The sequence below is a fragment of the Brachyistius frenatus genome, unplaced genomic scaffold, assembly GCF_029030835.1.
Source record: "Brachyistius frenatus isolate BFR_SWC_R1_liver_20210118 unplaced genomic scaffold, ASM2903083v1 Contig_1, whole genome shotgun sequence".
Classification (NCBI taxonomy): Eukaryota; Metazoa; Chordata; class Actinopteri; family Embiotocidae; genus Brachyistius; species Brachyistius frenatus.
Window position 1 is genome coordinate 209,112 of NW_027210600.1, and position 20,889 is coordinate 230,000.

General features: G+C 40.0%; 1 protein-coding gene across 1 annotated transcript in view; it reads left to right on the plus strand.

The window, feature by feature from the left end:
• lrrc75a (leucine rich repeat containing 75A) overlaps positions 1-20,889 on the plus strand; it is a 60,566-nt gene that overhangs the window by 14,009 nt on the left and 25,668 nt on the right. The window contains exons 2-3 of the mRNA XM_069706653.1: positions 168-296; positions 14,674-14,786. Coding sequence (XP_069562754.1) covers positions 168-296; positions 14,674-14,786 — 242 coding nt within the window. The remainder of the gene's footprint in view (positions 1-167; positions 297-14,673; positions 14,787-20,889) is intronic.

A 20,889-nucleotide genomic window follows, 5' to 3' on the forward strand; every position in this document is an offset into this window, starting at 1 on the left:
TTGATTTGTCCTTTTCTTTCCCTACTTTTCTTTCGGTTATTTAATGGAAAGCCTATCCAGCTCTCCTCATGTGAATAACATGTGCTGTGAATAGACTTCCTCTATATGTGAGTACCATATGTACTGTACAATTGCTTAAGTGATGGTCTTATTCGTTGTGTGTGCAGGACCTGGGAATGGAGTCGACGTCTCTGGATGACGTGTTGTACCGCTACGCCAGCTTCAGAAACCTGGTTGATCCAATCACACATGACCTGATAATCAGCCTGGCACGATACGTTCACTGCCCCAAGACGGTAGGACACACACACACACACACACACACACACACACACACACACACACACACACACACACACACACACACACACACACACACACACACACACACACACACACACACACACACACATTGATGTGATTGATTGCTGCTATCCGATGATCTCCCGACGTTTTTTTCGGACACTGTTCGGTTACGGAAGTGCTCGAAGTGGCTGCGTGTGTCCTTGAGGGAACTAGCGCTCCTTGTGTTTGCTCATTCATGTGGTCCAGTATGTCATTGAAGGAGAGAGATATGGAAAGACGGCACGGCAGCAGCCGTACCGGATGAATAAAGCAGGGGAGGGAGGAGGAGTGACGGAGATGAAGACTGGAATTAAGAGGCTTGGTGTGTAAAGGCGCCGCGATCTGTTGAAACGCCGACGTCTTTCCTCCTGCTCCTCGAATGATGCGAAAAGCAATTCTGAGATAAGATAATCGCTCTAATCTGACTGATGTGTGTCCGTTGCATTTCCCCCCCCGATCTCATCCAATGCGTCTTCCCTCCTTAATACGATCCATTTCCTGTGAAAACAGGATGCTCTAGATGTGGTGGCTGATCCCAATGTGCACCCGCTGAACCTGCTGACTTCAGCCTTACGAACTGTAACCTGATCACAATTTTTCTGACCTTCAAAGTACAATTTATTTGTCAAATTTATAATAATTCCTTTTTTTTTTTTTTTTGGTCACCAATTGGAAAAACTACAACATCATCTTTATATTGCAAATAATTGTGGGTAATTACGTTGTAAATCATTGAAGTCCGGTCTACACGTCAAGCGGACTCTCTGGAAATCTGCTTGAGGCTCCTCGTGGACTTGAAAGGTGCGTTTAAGCCGCACCGACACACTTCCAGTCTGCCAGAGCGGTGAAGTCCGGACATTTGGATTCAGACAGAAAACAAGTTTGGCAAAGCTGCGCAAAACCAAATCCCATAAAATCATAAAACTCTTCGATTAAAAGCTAGGATGAAAAATATTTGTTAACTTTATGTTCATGACAAAAATGAGACTTAAATGAAAAGGCGCTTCTGAAAACAGGAACTACTGTATGACTTAATATATTAAAATTAACAAATAAGGTAAAATAATTAGGTGGAAGGTATAATAATCAGCACCATTTGGTCTTCAGTCAAAAAATTTTCTGCCAGTGGTTTTAGCTGACGTAACGTAGTTCTTCGAAGAAAAGGAAAGGTCCTTTTTTTATTGCCAAAATTTATCTTCAATTCTGATTAATAAAAAATAGACAAGAAGCAGCAACAACAAAACTGTTTTGTTGACTAAAACTAGACAAAAATATCAGAAATCAGACTGTAGATTAAAACTGGACAGAAAATAGTTAATATTTTCATCCAGATAGTGAAATTACACCAACATCAGGTGCCATGATTAACACGGGTACTTACAGAAGCCGTACAGAGTTTTCATCGTTGGGGATTCGTTGTGCTCACTGAATTATTAATCAGATTTGAAGTCCCAGAATGCATTGGGGGAGCTGAAAAAATAGTTTGCGCTATAGAAAGTACATTCTGCAGGAGACTCTTCACACATGCCGCCGGCGCAGAGGAAATCGATGAGGAGGGTTTGGTGTTCAGTTGTATGTCTATACGCCTCATTACAGGTGAAGAGACGGAGGCTGAGAAGTCGTTGCAGGAATGAAAGAAACACCAAAACGGTGTGAAGCGAGGAGAGAGAAGCTGCAGGAAGAGACGGTGTTATTTCCCTCCTCCGTCCTGACCAACACGTTGGACGGCTGTTCTTTTGCTCTCCTGAAGTTATATGTAATATAGTTCTGTAATATTTTTCTAATTTCTTTTGATGAAAATGACTATTAATGTAACACCGACCGCTTTTTCCAGAATCATCTTTATACAAGAACAATATTTGGTCCAAAAAAAAGAATAATAATTTGGGCTCTTTTACTTTTTGATGATGATGTCGTAACATGCAGCCCGTCAAACTCATTTCCATCTTATAAGTACTGCTGTATGACAGCAAAGTGTTTCTATCGAAGTAGCAGTTTTACAGCCTGTTTTCTTGTTTGAGCTGCTGGAAAATTAAATTCAAGTCTATATGCTTACATTTTGCTTACATTTTGAAAACAGGTGTCAGGTGATGAATCAATTTAAAGCATTTCTACATGACAGAAGAGTTGGTTAACTTTTGCTTTATGTAACACGTACAGAATTATTTTAATCTCTTGAACTCGGTTTGGCCATTTATTAAACAAATGCCCGGTGCAGGGCAGCAGCTATTTGAAACAAAACTACGTCTTTTGTTTCTGAAATTATTATTGAAATGATATCGTCCCTCTTCAGTTGAATTAACTAACTTGTCAGCAAAAAGTTTCCCATTTGCACATCTGACAGACACGAAGCAATATCGGCATTTATTTGGAGTCATGTTTCTGGCCACACTCAGACGGTAAGTTTGATAATCACTCTTTTTCGTTGATCACCAACTCGATAAAGATGCTAGACACATAACATGAAGCTTTGTCAACGACAGCAACTGTAAAGAGAGCCGTGGGAGTCAACTAAAACAGTCAAGCTCTGGGCAGCAAAACCAAAACAATGGTCTGAAAGACACTAAAACATTCAGTGCTTTTGAGAAAAGCTGCAGAGTTGGGGAATAATTCTCAGTTTGTGAGTCAGTGTGAGCGACGCATGTCACCGTCATGTAATCCAATGCTATTGTAAAAATACTCACATTTGAATTGGCCTGTTCTGTTGCTGCCCAACACAGAGCAGTGAACTGGATGTTTTCAGGTGCTTCAGGGGAAATATTAAGAGCACAGATTTTTCTCTTGAGTCACACTAGACAAAAAAAAAAAAAAAATTGAAGTTTGCATTTCAGTTGCTCTTCGTTTCCTCTCTGCTTCTTATTTGTCGCCGCAGCCCCGAGAATTGCAAAGTCATACACACAGTTTCACAGCTTCCCTCCAAAGAGGAAATTTCTCTCAAGCAGAGCCATAAAAGCACAAACAGCCGTCTCAGAGACCCCCTCACACCCAACACACAACCCGGCCCGCCTCCAGCCAGCTGATAACACAGCTTTTACGCCGAGGAAGCAACTTTGAAAGATGTTGTTTTCTCCGACGTGACGTGCACTGAGTGCTGCACTTTTTTTTGCTTCCCTTCCACCTGCCGCTGTGCTCGTTTAGAAAGCCGTGGCTGCGGCGGTCGTGTTTCAGGTCATGCTGTGTGTACCAATTCTGCTGTTGGCGTGGGCTCGAAGAACACAGCCGGTGCAAATACATTTGCTTTTCCATGTTTCAGTCACTTCTCCAGAAAAAAACAGGTTGAATGATTGAAACGCGTTCACTCACTTGATTCATCTGTCTTGATTATTATAAACACAGGAAAACTGCTGATGGACACATTTAAACAAAGGGACTGAAAACCTGTTTAGCAAAGAGACAGGATTAATAGATTAATATAGTTGTGGTGATGCATTAATAGAAAAGCAATTCTTGATAACAATAATAATCCACCTCTCAAAGGTATGTTTATGGAGCACGCGGGTGGAAAGTACGGTGGCCCCGAGGGGTCAAAACATCTGACAAAACTCAAAAACATTTCAGAAAACATGTCGTCGTGTTTTGTAAATGTTTTTGCGTTCTGTGAAATTTTTGTGTTTTTACTGAAATGTTTGTCTGCGAAATGTTTTTGTGTTTGACCTTCACGGCCACTGTAGGAAAAAAAGAGCAAAGAGACACTGAAACAAAATACAAATATAGAATCTCCATGTACCAATTCATCAATAAAAAAATTCCTCTACCCAAATACATATCTTTTTTTTCTTAATATAGGATATCACATAAGAAAATACATCAAAATAAATCACACTCCAGTGAAACCCTGGATGATGCTATTGCTATCAATATTAAGCAAATTCCTCCACACTGGAGCGTAAATATGATTACTGACCAGTCAAATGAGGACGTGGTCTTCTCATAGACAGCCAGTATTGATCAACACCACAGTAAATATTACATCAATCAAACTGCATCCGATCCATCAAAATAAATGGAGGCCAAACTGACTTTTAATCAAATAAGCTAATATATGAATGCACTGTGTTGGGTTATTAGATGTTTCACAGACAGACAGCAGGAACAAAACCAACCGACACTTTTACTGTTACATTTGTACTGATAGATGTAAAAGTTGATGCATTTGTTACTTTCATATGACATCATTAATACAGCTGCAAGAACAGGTGAACCTTTTGGAATAATCTCGATTTCTGCATTAATTGTTCCTAAAATGTGATCTGATCCTCATCTAACTTAAAAAAAAAAAAAAAAAAAGTTTATTTCAGCTAAAACCCAACAAATTTTACCTCAAATTTTGAGGTCAGTGTCCTGCTGCCTCACCCAACTTCTACTGCGCTTCAACCTGACAGCCACCCCGACATCATCCTGTAAAAACACCTTGATAAATTTGTGTTTCCATTTTCCCATTTCCCATGAAGCAGTGAAGCAGCCCCAAATCATGATGCTCCCTCCACCGTGCCTCACCATGGTGGGGATGTTTTCATAGACCAGAGTCAGATCAAACGAATCCTTCAGACATGTTGCTGTTACTCTGGGCTGCTTGTTAACGCACTGCCAATCCAGTGAACTAAACGGAGAACTAAATCCTCTTCATTTATAGACATTTTGTGTAACTGTGGACTGATGAATATCGAAACAGTTCTTGTTGGCACGTCCCATTAGATCTTCTTTTTGAAAGATCTGCATCAGCAGATGCTTCTTGATAATAGCAAACTCAAAATATTTCTTTGCATTTTGTAAGTCAAGGGAGCTCTAACACACGTCCAATCTCGTTGCATTGATTGGACACCAGGTTTGCTCGCTCCCGACTCCAGTTAGGTTTTGTTGACGTTTTCAGCCTTTAGAGTGGATGTTTGAAAAATGTATTCAATATGGACGAGAACAATTTAAGTTGTTAAAATAGAGTATTTGTTCTTTATTGTAATAAAGATAAACATCTGACTATATTTTAAAATACATTTGTACATAAAGGCAGATAATTCCAAACAATGAAGAGGGTATAAAGAACAGCAGGACGTAAGTAAAGGTCTGACTTCAGTGAACCATGCAGACAGTTGGGTAGCTCCACTGATCCTTGATGTTACATTGGCTGCTTTGCATTAACTGCAAAAAGCAGCTGTCGCCTGCAGCTCTTTATTGAACCAGCTCGCTCTGTTGTTTGTTTTTTCACCATTCCTCAAAAAGCATATGTTTGACAGACTATATAAAAGTGTTCGTAGCTTCCAACTCAAATAGTCTCATAAAATAATCAGTCAATAAAATGTCCCCATAGGTTATCTCGGTGTTGTTAGCTAAAGTCGCTCCTTCTTATTAGTTTTCTGGACGTCCATCTGAAAATAATCCCTCATTCATTAGAAAATAAGCTTCAAAAAGGCATTTCTGTTTAATTGACAGGCCTGTGGTGCAGCCAGGTTATCGGTGGGCGGGGCGTAGTATCGTCAGGTTTCCAATCAGATTGAGTCAGATCCACCGCTCGCTCCTCCCCATCTCGCCCAAATATGGTCACTTCCTGCTCCAAACCACTCTGAACTAACAAGATGGCGCCGGACAAAATCCGAATTCAAGGCTTCATAACGGCCGTTCACAAACCAACGGGTGACGTCACTGCTGGTTGCCACTTGATGTAAAATCATTTATTTCAATCCCATGAATTTTTAAGTGTGAACTGTAAATAACACAAAGGTTTATCATCGGTTAAATCCATCGTGTGGCCCTGCAGAAAGTGAGAAACGGCAACTCGGAGCTGACGTGGTCAGATTTTGGAAAAGTGGAAATTCCAGGATTTCTGAATTTGAGTTCAACACATCCTGTTAACTGGCTAATGCTCCTCCCCTTCAGGCTGAAATGATCATAAAGACTCAAACGTACACACACTTAAACAGACACACTCTCATCCTCTCACTTTCAGTGTCTCACACACACAGCAGCTTCCACAGAGTGTGAAAGGTCTATTCATTGCCGTGTGACTCCAGCTAAGCCGGGTGGTGTCGCGTCATTCTTTACTTGCAGCAGCGGAAAGCTTCGCTGCTTTGTTGCCGCAGCTGCTCCGATTGTCTCTCCGTCTCCTCTCTTTCTTTTACCTCTTTATTCTTCCCATTTCCTTTGTCTTCTCTCTGCAGCTTCGAAGTCGTCTCTGTCTCTCACTCGTGTCCTCTGTCGTTCCCTGTCCGCCCGTGCCTTCGCTTCAATCCAACATCTTAATGTTCAACAATGTTGGATTTGGATTTGTTCTGCCGGTATTACAGTTAAAAGAAATGTCAGATATGAGCTCGTCTGTAATCTCATGTGTTCTCTGCTTTGAATTATTTCATTTATAGACTCCCAACTTCTCATTAAATACGAAGTCGATACATTTTTCTCCACAGGTCATAATGGTGTCGTTTGCTATAGTCGCTCCTTCTTATTAGTTTTAGTATCTCTTTGATTGACAGGTCTGTGGTGCCATCAGGTTTCCACTAAAGGTTAGCGGGCGCAGTGTCCTCAGGTTCCCAAATTAGATCGAGTCAGATTCACCCCTCGTTCTCACCAGCTTGTCCAAATGCGGTCACTTTAGGCTCTGAAATACCGAAACTCGAGGCTTCAGAACGGCAGGTCACAAACCAACTGGTGACGTCCTGTTTGGTTGCCACTTTATTCAAGAAGTGGTTTGGAAATGATTAAGAGTCTCAAGGTTTCTTCTTTATACGTCAGTGTTAAATATTGTAGAGTTGGGATAGAAGCACTTACATTCGGTTATTCATAAATGTAATTTATATTTCAATGAAGCATTTATTCCAAGGCGCTCATCAGGAGTGTATTCATCACTGCGAAGGTCATGCGGCTCCAATGCTTCGATCGCAGGGCTTCACGTACCCGTCTGGCATCGTATCCTCCGGAGTTACACTCATATGTCGTGATTCTGCAGCTGGAGGTTGTGGTGGTGAACGCAGCACGGCTGACTTTCATGTAGGAGACGAGTGTTTGCATCTTCTCTTCCTTTCCTTAACGACACCATTAATACTGATGGAATAACAACATAAATAACAAAATGAGGAACTGTTATTGAACATAGAGCATTTATAGAATCGTACATTTTGTGGTGATAAGATACGTATGGAGAATCTCAGGGGTCACATGGACCAAAAGCAAACAATTAAGAAATTGCTGTTATTTTCAGGGTAAATTTAAAGACAAGATCAAAATCAAGAGATACGATGAAAATGTTGATCTGAAATTTGGCCCTTTGTCTCCATAAATTGGGGTAAAAAAATTGAGATTAAGGGAATAAAATAAACACCTAAACAGAATTATGTCAGAAAATATGAGGAAATCTATTATTTTATTATGGATTATTTCTGCAAACATTACATTTTTCATAGAGGGATTGTACCATCTGACAGAAAATGACTCATAGCACCAAATGTTATCTTCAGTAGGCCCAAAAATTTTTTTAGCTCTAAAACATGTCATCTGAAGCGAGATCATTTTAAATGTGTTTTTATGAATTAAATATGTAGTATTCTAACTAAGCTTTCAAAACTTTACTTTTTTCTTAAATCATTTCAAATGTTTTTGTGACTCATCTCTGAGCCGGTCTCTGCTTTCACATTCTTCTTCTTCTCTTTGACACTTCAAACTCATATTGACATTACAGTTCAATAGTCCGGTGAGTTTTCTATTCCAGGTGAGCGATGTCATTTGCTGGAGCTGACCTGAAGGATTCGGATGAAAAGAAGAGAAAATGCAATTTAAATTGAACTGGATTCAGTCTGAACCACAGGCCACATGTGAGAAGTCAGAGCAGCACACTGCATGTATGTGTGTAAAAAAATACTGCTTGGTTATCGATTACTGTTAAATCACTACTTCTTTGGAGCTAAAGACCCTGAAAGCAGACAGGGACGACACACACACACACGCACGCGCGCGCGCACACACACACACACACACACACACACACACACACACACACACACACACACACACACACACACACACACACACACAGAGTTGCAGCTTCTCCGTCATCATGTCTGTGCCGAAGCTTTTCTATCTGTCACTCCCAACAGTCAGACACCTTCCTGTCACCACCAAAGTGAGGTGAAATATTGATAAACGAAAGATGCATCACATGTCAGAATGAAAGACGGGAAAGAAAATGAAAGTCATCCTGCCTCTTTTCTACTCACTCAGAAATCTGATGATTTTAATAATCAAATGATGTAATTCATTTACCAACGTTCAGAGTTGTTATCAAGGAAACTGGACGGGACATTTTTACAAACCGGTTATTAATTTCTTGGAAGATTCAAAGATTTGCAACGTGCTCACAGTAGTTCTCATTGTTTGTGTTTCATTATGAACTTAGTATGTTGACAGACCATATTCGGTTTTGAGTTTTGTTTAGTTTTTTGATTATTGTTACACTTTGTCTTTTGTGTCAGTCCAGTTTTAGATATTATGGAATGGTTTTTTTTTCTGTTTTTTTAGTGTTTTAGTAGCTTCTATTTTACTATATTAAGGATGAGGTATGCACGTCAAAACGGAAAAAAAAAATTTAAGCACAACCACCAAAACAAATCACAAGTATGTAGATCGCAACTGACTGATGTGACTGCAGTGAAAATTTAAACAAGAGAACCAATCAAAAACAAGGATTAAAGCATTTCAAAGAAAAGTATATATTCAGATGCCTCTTTGTAACCACCAACATTTTGAATAGTTCCTGTAATTTAATTATGAAGTTTTATTATTTATCTCTATATAGAAATCTCAACCCAGTATCACGGCAAAGCGTGAAATAGACACGCCGGTCCACTACAGCAAAACATGAGATAGCCACGCTTTGGCCGCTCTCGGCAGTTTACGTACGCGCACATAAAAATAACGTAACAAAGGATCACGTGACGAAGTACAAAGGACGTTTTTTGACTAGATAAAGGAGGTGACAACGTGTTCCCTGAACCATGTTGATTTTGTCACAAACCCCAACTGTGGGGTTTTCCTGTAAATCACATGGCTGTATGCATGCAGAAGGTTCAGTTTCCATCCACTGCAGGAAAAGGTGAAACTGTCACATCCAGAGAGGCCAAAGCGTGCCTATTTCACGTTTTGCCATGATAATCTATATATAAAAAAATTCTCAGTAACTGGAACTCATTACCATCGCTTGCTTTTTTCTGTCTTTTAATTAGTTACTCCTCAGCACTGACTTTACTGTATATAGCAGGAAGTCACTGTTTGAGGATTCTCAGTGAGAAATCGGTTCAGGAGATCCTGTAAACGTCGTCATCATCAACTTTAACGTTGGACAAAAGAGAAAGTTAAAGCCGCAATCCTCCATAAAATAGACTTTCCAGGGTAAATCTCAAGCCTGTCTAATCTTTGTGTTGACCAGGTTTTTGCTAAAGACGATACAATCTGCCTCCTGAGCCGCCTCCTCTCGTATCTCTTGCTCGCTTGTTATTGTGTTTACTGGCCCACTTTCCTCATTTACACACTCACAATGTCTTTATCTCTGAATACAACACAAGAAATCAGTGAGTTTGATTGTTTAAATAAGAAGCTCACACGTCATTTACTGCTGGATTATTGTTTTTAAGTGTAACAGGCTTTTGCCACAGCACTAAATATAAACCTTGTGTGATGAAATACTGATTATTTTTGTCATTTGGTGCTTTAAAGCCGCTGTAACAAATCTGAAACAGGTTTATCTGTGACATCGTGTGCCTTGCAGAGTATGTAAAATGATTCCTTCCTGTCTGTCAGGTCTTCCCTTGTTCCTCCTGACCGCTCAAACGATCGAATCATCCAGACGATTCATCTGCAGAATGGAGGAAGAGTTTAGCAGTAATTTAGCAGAGACATGCCGTGAAAAATATGACCAAGCTAATGGCTCCATTTGTGCTGTGCAAACTATCAGCGGGCTGCAGCCTGGAGGGAAGGTAGAGATGAGGCAGACAGATAAAGAAGAGAAGAGAGAAATAGGAGGAGAGGTCATCAGATCTCTGGAGACGAGAAAAGATTCATAGATGTGTTCTCTATCAATAATGTAACGAGGGAGAGGAGTGGAGGAAGAGGGAGGGAAGTAGGACAACAGAGGTGGAGGGAGGGACAGAGAGAGAGCGAGAGAGAGAGAGAAAAAACCAAACAAGCAAAGGTGAAACTAAGAGTGACAGTGAAGGAGAAGAAAAAGGAAGCGAGGGAGCTGGATGCTGTGAAATGTGGCCTCGGCGAAGCCGCGATGAGGCTGCTGCTGCTGCTCCCATCGATCCCAAAGCTCTCATTCATTTCAGCACAATTCAATTCATGCAGCTTTATTGACATGATGAGACCACTCTTACTGGACATTACCAACAGTGTCAGTATACAAAACATCAATAGATCTCAGCCGAGGCCACACAGGAAGCAGCACAAATGAGGACTCCAGTATTTGTTGTAAAATACCAGTAATAGGTCCAGTGGATTTCAAATGTGTCCGATACAATATCTATATATTGTATACTGCGTTTTCTTTTAAAAGAAAACAAACACAAAAAATATCTGATTTAGGCAACTTTATCAGAAAAAATACAGAAAAGTATACGTGTAACTGTAATTACAGGGTGCTATTAAAAATGAATAGTGTGCAGAGTAATGGACAGCAAGTCCTCAGTTTGTGTTGTAGGTTGTAACTGGTGAACAGACAGCTGGGAGGATGGACGTAGAAGGTTTATTTATTTATGAGGGCTCGAGCCTGCTGTACTAACCGCTGTCCACTGGGCTGATACTGCAGAAAACAATCCTTTAACAATCTTTGGATCTAAAGCACAGAAAAAAATGCAAATAATAAAAACCGTTAAGCTCATCCAAAACATTTAATACTACAATAACCCGGCTGCTGCTGAACGCTTCACTTTGCAATTAGTTGCTAACTTGGACTGTCTGCTGTTTGGTTCTCGGCACGAACTGTAAACATGAACGATGCTGATGAAAGCTGTGACAGAAAACCAAAACAATGAGCTGAATGACACTAAAATGCTCCGTAGAACTGAGAGCCGCAGAGTTTGTTGGCGATTCTCTTTGCTTCTCCAAATGACTTGTTCACTTTAAACAGTTTATGTCACTTGATGAAGTGATACAGTGAAAATATTGATTAGTGCAGCTTTAAACCTGCCGTGCACAACTTTAGTTGACCCCTTCTGGCAGTGAGAGTAATTCAAATAACACATAATAGCTACAGAGCGTTCTCCAAATATTTGACAAATACCAACACATCGAAGGACTCTTCAACGAGGGAACATGACACTAATGACTATCTGTGTTTGTGCTCACCATTGATCTCTTTTTTTTTTTTTTTTTACCTCAATACTTCTTCTGAAAGCTGAGGTTCTTTTTTATAGATAGTATCCAGAAACTTTGGACGCTTATTCGGGTTTTCTGTCGTATTCTTAGCTGCTAGCAGATAGATAGATAGATAGATAGATAGATAGATAGATAGATAGATAGATAGATAGATAGATAGATAGATAGATAGATAGATAGATAGATAGATAGATAGATAGATAGATAGATAGATAGATAGATAGATAGATAGATAGATAGATAGATAGATAGATAGATAGATAGATAGATAGATAGATAGATAGATAGATAGATAGATAGATAGATAGATAGATAGATAGATAGATAGATAGATAGATAGATAGATAGATAGATAGATAGATAGATAGATAGATAGATAGATAGATAGATAGATAGATAGATAGATAGATAGATAGATAGATAGATAGATAGATAGATAGATAGGTCATCAGAGCAAAGAAGTAGGCTATTTAGACAAGCGAGATGAAAATGATTGTCCTCAAGTTGTTTGTTACTGTCTGACCACACAGATCCATTTGACGGAACATCTTCACAGTGTTTCTCTGGGAATCATTAACGCTTCATTTAATTTGAAAAATGAGAAATTCGTTTCTCTGCTCCCCCGCCGGGCAGAAATTCTTTGACTTTCAGAAATGCTGTCTGATAGAAAATAGCTTTTCCGCCGTCAGTCCAACTTCTGCCCCTCATTATTTTACCCAACAAGTCAGAAATACACCCAGTCTCTCCTCACCTGACAGTTTAGGAAACACTGAATGTCTTTGTTGATATCACTTCTTCCCCCTCACCATCTGTTTGAGACGGCACAGCAGGGGACCCACAAACGTGACTCACCACCTGAAGAAATGTATTTGCAGTTATATGGTGACATTGAGGCAGATGGGTAGCGATGACGCAGTGGCTCAGTAATTCGGTTGTTGTGTCTGAAATTGTTTCCCCTTTTCCAGGAGCAAGCTTCGTACCGAGACGTTTCAGATTTGTGATTTGTCTTTTTTTTTGCATCACAACCAACAGATGTCATTTTACAACGTCACTCGTCGTAGCTGCACGGGGAGCATCGTGTCATCGTGGGAAAGCCGTAAACGTGCGTCGTACGTCACATTTTTCTTTTCCATTGTATTGTGTTTGAGGGCACTAAATGGTGCGGGAATGTGCAATTCAGACACTTAGAGTTAATGGCACAAAATAAATGTAATGTAGCGCAGCAGGTAGCCAATGGAGAGAGACTACGGAAAGCCAATCAACACACTGTGTGCAGTTCAATTCCCCAGACTCTGTGTGTGTGTGTGTGTGTGTGTGTGTGTGTGTGTGTGTGTGTGTGTGTGTGTGTGTGTGTGTGTGTGTGTGTGTGTGTGTGTGTGTGTGTGTGTGTGTGTGTGTGTGTGTGTGTGTGTGTGTGTGTGTGTGTGTGTGTGTGTGTGTGTGTGTGTGTGAGTGGGTGTGTCCTGTCATATCACAAACCTCATGTTGGCAGAAGGTGTGTTTGCTTATTCTTTGCTCCACTGGTGCTCATATCCTTTAATTATATCCTGTCCACTCTGTCTCTGCTGTACCATTTCACTGCTCTGTCTTTTCTCAGTTTCATTCTGCATGATTGACAGGTGACCGTAGCGTATGGCTTCAGTGATGGATCACAGACAAATGGTCATCTACGAAAATTTTATATTTATAAATCATTAGTTTGATGTTCCCCAGAATGCCTCTCCTAACATGTAAACACTTGTTGACGCGTTAGCTTTATGCTTCACACCTCAAATGTGAATAAATTGAATTAAACACAACTCAGATGTGTTTTGGTGGCTGTACTTTAAAATCATTACACTTCAATATTAATTTCAGTGATATTGAAGGACTTCATATTAAACTTTGACAGTAATCAGTGGTGAGTTCTGTTGTGAGGTTTACACTGACGAATTTTACTTTTCGTTTTTTGGGGACTTTTTAGCTTTATAGCCCAGTTTAAAACATTTGTTTGAAAAGTAACCAAATGTAATACGTTGTTGTTACTTTGATGACGTAATTAAATGAGTTGCATTAGTTTTAACAGGGTAACTGGTAATCTGTTATGTTGTTTTCCGACCTCCCGTTACTCACACCAGTACGGCCGCTCAAGTTAAATATTTTGAACTCACGCTGACACAAATTCGTGGACATTTGCATCTTTGTGTTGACTTTTCATGTAATAACTCTGCAGGAATAATTTGCGTTGTTTTCGGTCTAAACACACTGTTATACTTCAAGTGACCTTCCCAACACTGCACTCTGCAAGATCATTTTATACCTATAAATGAATAGCCCTAGATGTCAAACTTGTTTCCAACTGTGTGAAATGTAACTTCCTGCAGTGAGTGTAACCTGTTGTTTATCGAGAAGCTGTAATCATCTACAGATATGCAACCGGCCTTTTGTCTACTGCTTTTTATTGGTCCACCAAACTTCTTCATTTAGATGCACCATCACATTATTTAGGCACATGTTCACCGCTCTTTTGGTGCAGCCATAATACATTTCGATGTGAGATTCTTTGCCAAAATCCATATTTCTGAACACATGACGTCACAGCAATCAGCAAAATGTGTCTACACAGAATTCATGGGCTGAATTGCGACATACAGTTTCTTTGCTTTAATGGAAATAAAAGAAAAACAAACCCCGGTCTGAATTAACGTGTGAAAACAGAGACTTGTTAGCGAGCGTGCTAATCAGATATGCTATCAAAAAGATATCTTGGTTACAAGATCGACAATACAGACGTCAGTCGTTGGTGGAAAATCAGGTTCCAGATTGGTTCTGTTGGACATTCGAATCCGCAACTGGCTGTTTTCACTCCTGAGACCGCAGAGCTAAAGATGTCCAACATGGACAACAGGAGGGTTCCTGTCTTCACCTGGCAGACCTCTCTAATGGAGCTGATTGTGTGTGTGTGTCTTTCTCTCTCTCTGTGTGTCCAATAAGGAGGGAGACTCTCTCGGGGCGATGGAGAAAGTTTGTCGTCAGCTGACCTACCATCTCAGCCCTCACTCTCAGTGGAGGAGACAGGGCCTGCTGAAGAGGAAACCTCAGGCCTGGTGAGTGCCAGTGTCTGTGTGTGTGTGTGTGTGTGTGTGTGTGTGTGTGTGTGTGTGTGTGTGTGTGTGTGTGTGTGTGTGTGTGTGTGTGTGTGTGTGTGTGTGTGTGTGTGTGTGTGTGTGTGTGTGTGTGCCTGTGGTACAGTATGTGTCTCTGTTTTCGTTAACATCTCAGTGTGTCACCAGTGTGTCATCATCTGCTGCCCCTTTGAATGCCATGGAAAAATCCCCGCATGCGTCTGTCTCTTTATTTTCTCACTGTCTCATACACCCGGTTGGAGAGGAAATCTGTCCTCTCTGTGTCACCTTCACCGTTTCTCTTTGCCTTTCTCTTTCCTTCTTGGTGTCAGATAGTTCCTGTATTTATGCACACACTCTTACCTAAATTGTATTTTTATTTGTGCTATTTTCTTTGGATTTCAGCGGGACTATCAAACCCAAACAGAGACCTGAACGCTGAGTCTGTGTTTGTGGTTTTAGTTGTGAGTTTTCAATTCACTTTGCATTGCAGCGGTTAGCTTTCTCTGCATTAAGTAGAAACCTCATTTTAAGGGTCTGCAGCTAACTGAAAGTGGAGATCCTGCCTTGATTTCATATATGAGTCCAGCAGTGTTATACAATATGCAAATCAGCCATTAAAAGCAAGTGTAAACAAGTAATGCATAAACTTATGCAGCTACGCGCCTGTACAGCCATTCAAGAATTATTCAGTTCCCAAAGCCAGAAACTCTTCTCAAATCTCAGTGCCTCAATTATCATGTTCTGTTTCAAGCACTTGGGATGTAAAAGTTTTACCTGGTTTCATTGGTTAGAATTGTTCTTCTCTTATTTCTCCAACGCAGTATTTAGAGACACTTGAAAGATGTTGTGTTTATCATCATGTGGAACATTAGCAAGCAAACAAAATTGTTTTATATTTCATTACAAGTCTACAACAAGAACCCCCGAATGAGAATTAATTAATTATCCTCTTACCCTACCATTGCCAGTAAAGTGCTGGTGAGGATCATCTATCCACATAACAGTACGACCGGAGGAAAGATTTGGCGTTACATCAAGGGAATTAATTAAACTCCACTGCTCTGCTGCTTTTACAAATCAAACTCTGTTTGGAGTGATGGAGTACCATCGATAGAGTCTGTGTGAAAAAAAACCAGCTATTTAAAAACCTATGTTGTTGACAAGGAAGAGGAATAATTTTAGACCTTTGATAGTAATTAATAGCAAGGTAAGTAATAAACAGTTTTTTGTCAGAAATTATTGTGATTTAAATATGTCAAAATCCTCAAACTTTCTTATTATTTCCAGGTTTACGTGAAAATAAGACATATTTTCAGTGTGCTCTAAGACTGTAAACTGGACCTCACTGTGTGTAACGGTCCATGTTTCCTGATATCTGGAGAAAATTCAAATTCAAGCAAATACATTTGTTAAATTGTAGACCTTGCAATTTACAGCCTTTAAATATATCAACAGTATCGTCGACATAACAAAAAGTTACAATACAAAGATTTTTATATCCATCATTTGTATCATTTATTTTCATCCTGAGAAGAAGAAAACATTTTGTCTGTTCCCCGGACATCAGCCTCCGGTGTAAACCTGATCCCCGGGTGATGATGCACAACCTAAATCCAGCTCGGAAACATCCAGACTCGCTATGAAATGCATCCCGCTGGGAGCAGATGGTAGAAAAATGACATCGTAGCAGGACGCATTTGGAGAAAGGATTCCCGCTGCTGTGAGCGTGGAGGATCAGGAGGAAATGAAAATCTCTCCTCCTCGGCTATTAGCTTGAACACCAGGTGTCACCTCCTCGGCAAAACAGTTTGCACACCAATGCGGGAGTGTAAGAGAGGGAGAAATCACAATTCAATACGGGCCCTAAGATCGCACCTGAGAAGAGTGAGTCAAAAATAAATTGTGTTGCTTTGCTTTCATGAAAACGTGAGCTCTCAGGAAGTTGCTGTTGAAACAGTGCGTCACCTTTAACGGAACAAAATGGCAGCTGAAGATAGAAATGAAAATGAGTTTGGTAATTATCTGAAGTAATTCTGGACTGTTGGATGAAATTGAATGAACGCAGCGATGCAGTCGGCACCTCAGGTTGTCGTGAACTCCAGTCAGACTGATTAGCCCGAGGAGAGTCAGGCCCCATTTACTTTGAGTCTCGGGGCGACAGATGAGCCAGAATCATCCGTTCGACATTAACGACTTCCCTATGCACACACACACACACACACACATGGGCTCACAAATATCGCCATGGTAATCACGTCAGCCCCTCGGAGTCAACAAAAGGGAGGAAAGATGTTGCTCTGCAGATGAAAACCTGTAAAACCTCCATCCACTGATGGTCTCAACTGTTTGTGACACTTTTATGGGTTTTTCTTTCCCTCGCAGTCTCTAGTGTGGCTCTTTTTTTTGGTTATAACATCACACCTGACACAATATTTTTTATACCGAAGCCATTTCAAATGTGTCCAAAGTATTTATATCTGTGGGAGAATTTTAATATTTCCTGCAGTCGTCAGTGATTTGAATCCCATCTGGAGCAGGTGGCGACATGTTTCACCTGCACGCAGTAAGAACTTCAGCAGTAAACCAGCTGCTGGTTTTTGGTGCTCCAGCCTTTCTGGAACTTTTTTCTTCTTTTTTGGTATTTTTTTAATAGAGCCCAGGCATAAAAAGCCTCTGTGTTCGTTGTATATCATTGCCAGGCAGAAAACAATTCAAAGAATTATATCAATGTCTTATTTCACTGTGTCCTTTCTTGTTTTCCCACTTGTCTAAAACAGCGTTCGGGACTCTCTCCAAATGTATGATAGAAATAATTTAATTTAACCATCATCTGGAAACTGGATTTTTCCATAGTTTCCCAGTCTCTTAGCTCTGATCACAGACATAAGACTTTGTGGTTTGTGTCTGAACAAACAAAGAGCATGACATCTTAATTCATATTTTCCTGTCAGATACATCTATTAAATGTCTTTGGAGTCGTGCAAACAGCGCAGTCGCTCTAAGTTGTAGCTCCACAGGAACATTTGTATATATCCTTTTTAATCCCTTATCCCTCAGAGTGTGATATCTCCCTGCTTTATTCATCACTTCAGATTTGTTTTAATTAATCAGAAGAGGCAGCAGAACTATATTTAAAAAAAAAAAAGATACAATCTGTGACACAAGACTCTTTGTGGAAGACGATAAAGAGTTTGTAATATAATATCATCTGTGTTCGGTCTGTATGTTTGGGAAGCTGAGGTCAATTAACTGTACTGTTAAAGTCATATTTGTCCCTTATTTGAATCGTGTAGGATTTTAGAAACAGAGGTCACTCCAAACAGACAAAATACAAACTGCTGGAGCTGTTGGTCACTTTTATCTAAAACACTGCTTCATTGTATCATGTTGAAAGTGCTCCTTGTCTATTTCTCTCTTTTAACAAACATCACAGTTTCATTTTAGCAAGTAAAGCAAATCCACCATCTCCCACTTAACACTAAGAACCCCACTTTGACAGGGAGGCTAGTTTTTCTGCAGGTTTTTTTTTTAATGAAAATGACAGGTTATGTGGTGTTGGGGTGTGGATCGGTGTTGCAGTGATTAGCACTGTCGCCTCGCTGCTAGACGCTTCACGGTTCAGTCCTGCTGGTCGCCTGAAGCCTTTTTGTGAGGAGTTTTCATGTTGTCCCTGAGCTGGGATGATGGATGGATGTCGGCTTGGTTAATAACATAAAGACATCTCAAACAGTGACAGCTCAGCTTTACAAATGAATAAATTAAATACTTGACTGGATGAAACTTGTTGTTTATGACTACAGTCATAAACTTTGCCAAGGACTCCTTTAGAGGTCATGTTATGGTCATGTCAGTCTTATGCTCACCTCTTCAAATAAAGTGTTACAGATGAATGATGAGTTCCTTCTTCAGCTTTAATTTTGTCATAAAGCTGAAATGGCAGACAGGTTAAAGAGAGATTTTTAATTAGACCCACATTAAAGCAATATTGACACATGGGAATGCATCTTGCTGTTGCAAAGGTCTTGAGAGGAAATTTAATCTGACTGCAAATGTGTCTTTTTCTAGCTTGCCCCCCTACACACACACACACACACACACACACACACACACACACACACACACATTAGTGCAGACCTCATGACTAGTTACAAGGATTAATCCTTATGGAAGTGAAAAACACCTGAGTCTCTGAGTGTGATCCCTCCATGTAGTACCAGTCTCCAGCTCTGTGTTCCTGCTGCTTTACAGTGAAGTACTGAGTCTCAGGAGCCACTCTGCTGCGTTGAGCTTTGTGCTAATCACAGGTGTCCACAAATAAAGGGATAGTTCACATATAATAATTTCTATAATGTTTAGCATGATGAAAATATTTACTCAGTGATGGCAAAAGCTCCTAAAGACACAAAACAACACAGATGATCTCATAATTATTCTTTATTATTATTATTTAGTTATTGATCTCATAATTTATAATGCTAATATAATTCCTTTTTTTGCAGTTGTACATTGCATTTTTTCATTATTTGAATTTCTTGTGGAACCTATGTTTTTTATTGCTTCTCAATTTTAATTCTGGCGTCCGTAAACTCAATCCTATTTCTACAAAACGTTAGTCCCAACTGACAGTTTCAATACTGTAGATTTATATCTTTGTGGTCGGGCACTTGAAATTGCTTTTTAAATCGTTTCAATTCAAATGGCTATAAGCAGTTAAACAGCTTGAGCGGGCAACAATACCTCCTTTTTGTTCCACCTTTAAGCCTTAAAGCAGTAAAGTTAGTCACACTGAATCTCCCCTTTTACTCAGATGCCAAGTATGGACTGCCAAAAGTGCCACAATTCACCAAAATTATCACGCGATTTCAATTGAAAACACCACTTTCCCCGCCGCTATAGTCATTAAAAACTGAGATTTTTGTCACTTGTGAGTCACATTAAAATTGCACGGCACTTAACGTCACATCACACCTCTGATTCCAAACAGACTGCTTGTTGAGGCCTAATATCTAAATATTGATGGGATTATTTTCAGATGGATCACCAGAAAACTAATAGGAAGGAGTCACTTTAGAAAATGTTAGCATTACAACTTGTGGAAAAAATTGATTGACTTTGTATTTCATGAGAAAAGTTGAATGGGAGTCTATTGAGCCAGAGCCTTTTGGAGCCAACCTCTACTGGCCCTCAGTGGTATTGTAGTTTAAGGCAACTCTGCAATGGCTTCACTTTTCAGACCTGTAAACTACAAACACTTTTAAATACAGTCTATGATATTCTGTATACTGTATACTGTCCTGCGTAATTGAGTTGATCTCCACCTAATATTAAACACACAGTGACTCAGCTGACAACGTCATGGCTCAGGACTCTGAGGAAAGATAAATATGCACAAACAAGAAAAGAGAAATGACTCAATCTTTTTATTACTTTTATGGAGATAACTCCTAATCTGTAAAGCCAACATTTGTTTTATCATTCGAGGAATACTTTGAAAAGCCGGTCATCCTCTGAGAACTATTTCTGTCTTCTGCAAAACAAACACAAGGCTCAAAAAAGCTTTTAGACTCCCAGTTTCAGGTCTTACATCACTGAGGTCCGTGATCAGATCCAGCTGTGTCTGGCAGCTCTTGGTTTAGAATTTGATTGAAGGTTGTTGTTTTTTTCCTGAGATCACAGCGAGAAAAACAGGAAAAAGACTCTTTAGTAGTTCAAATAGTCCTCGCCGCTCTTTAGGAAAGACCATATATAAAATGTAAATCACGGCTGGCAGTTTGTTCTTGTCTATTCAACGAGAGTAGTTGTGGTTGTGAATTAACAAGGCTCACTGTTCGTTGTCTGGGTGCTTCACAACAGCTCCTTTCAATGTCTTCAATAAGTCCTCTCAGAGGTTTGAAATGAGGCAGCTGGATGTGCGGAGCAGCCAGCAGACCTGCTCTCCTCTCTCCTTCACGGCCCGACTTTGAGGATCCCTGCAGAGAAAACTGTGAAATAAATAATGTGACAGATTATATTCTCAGGGCACAGCTACTTTTTTAGCCACATGAGAACAAGACATAAAAGAAATTCACTCGCTCGTCAACTG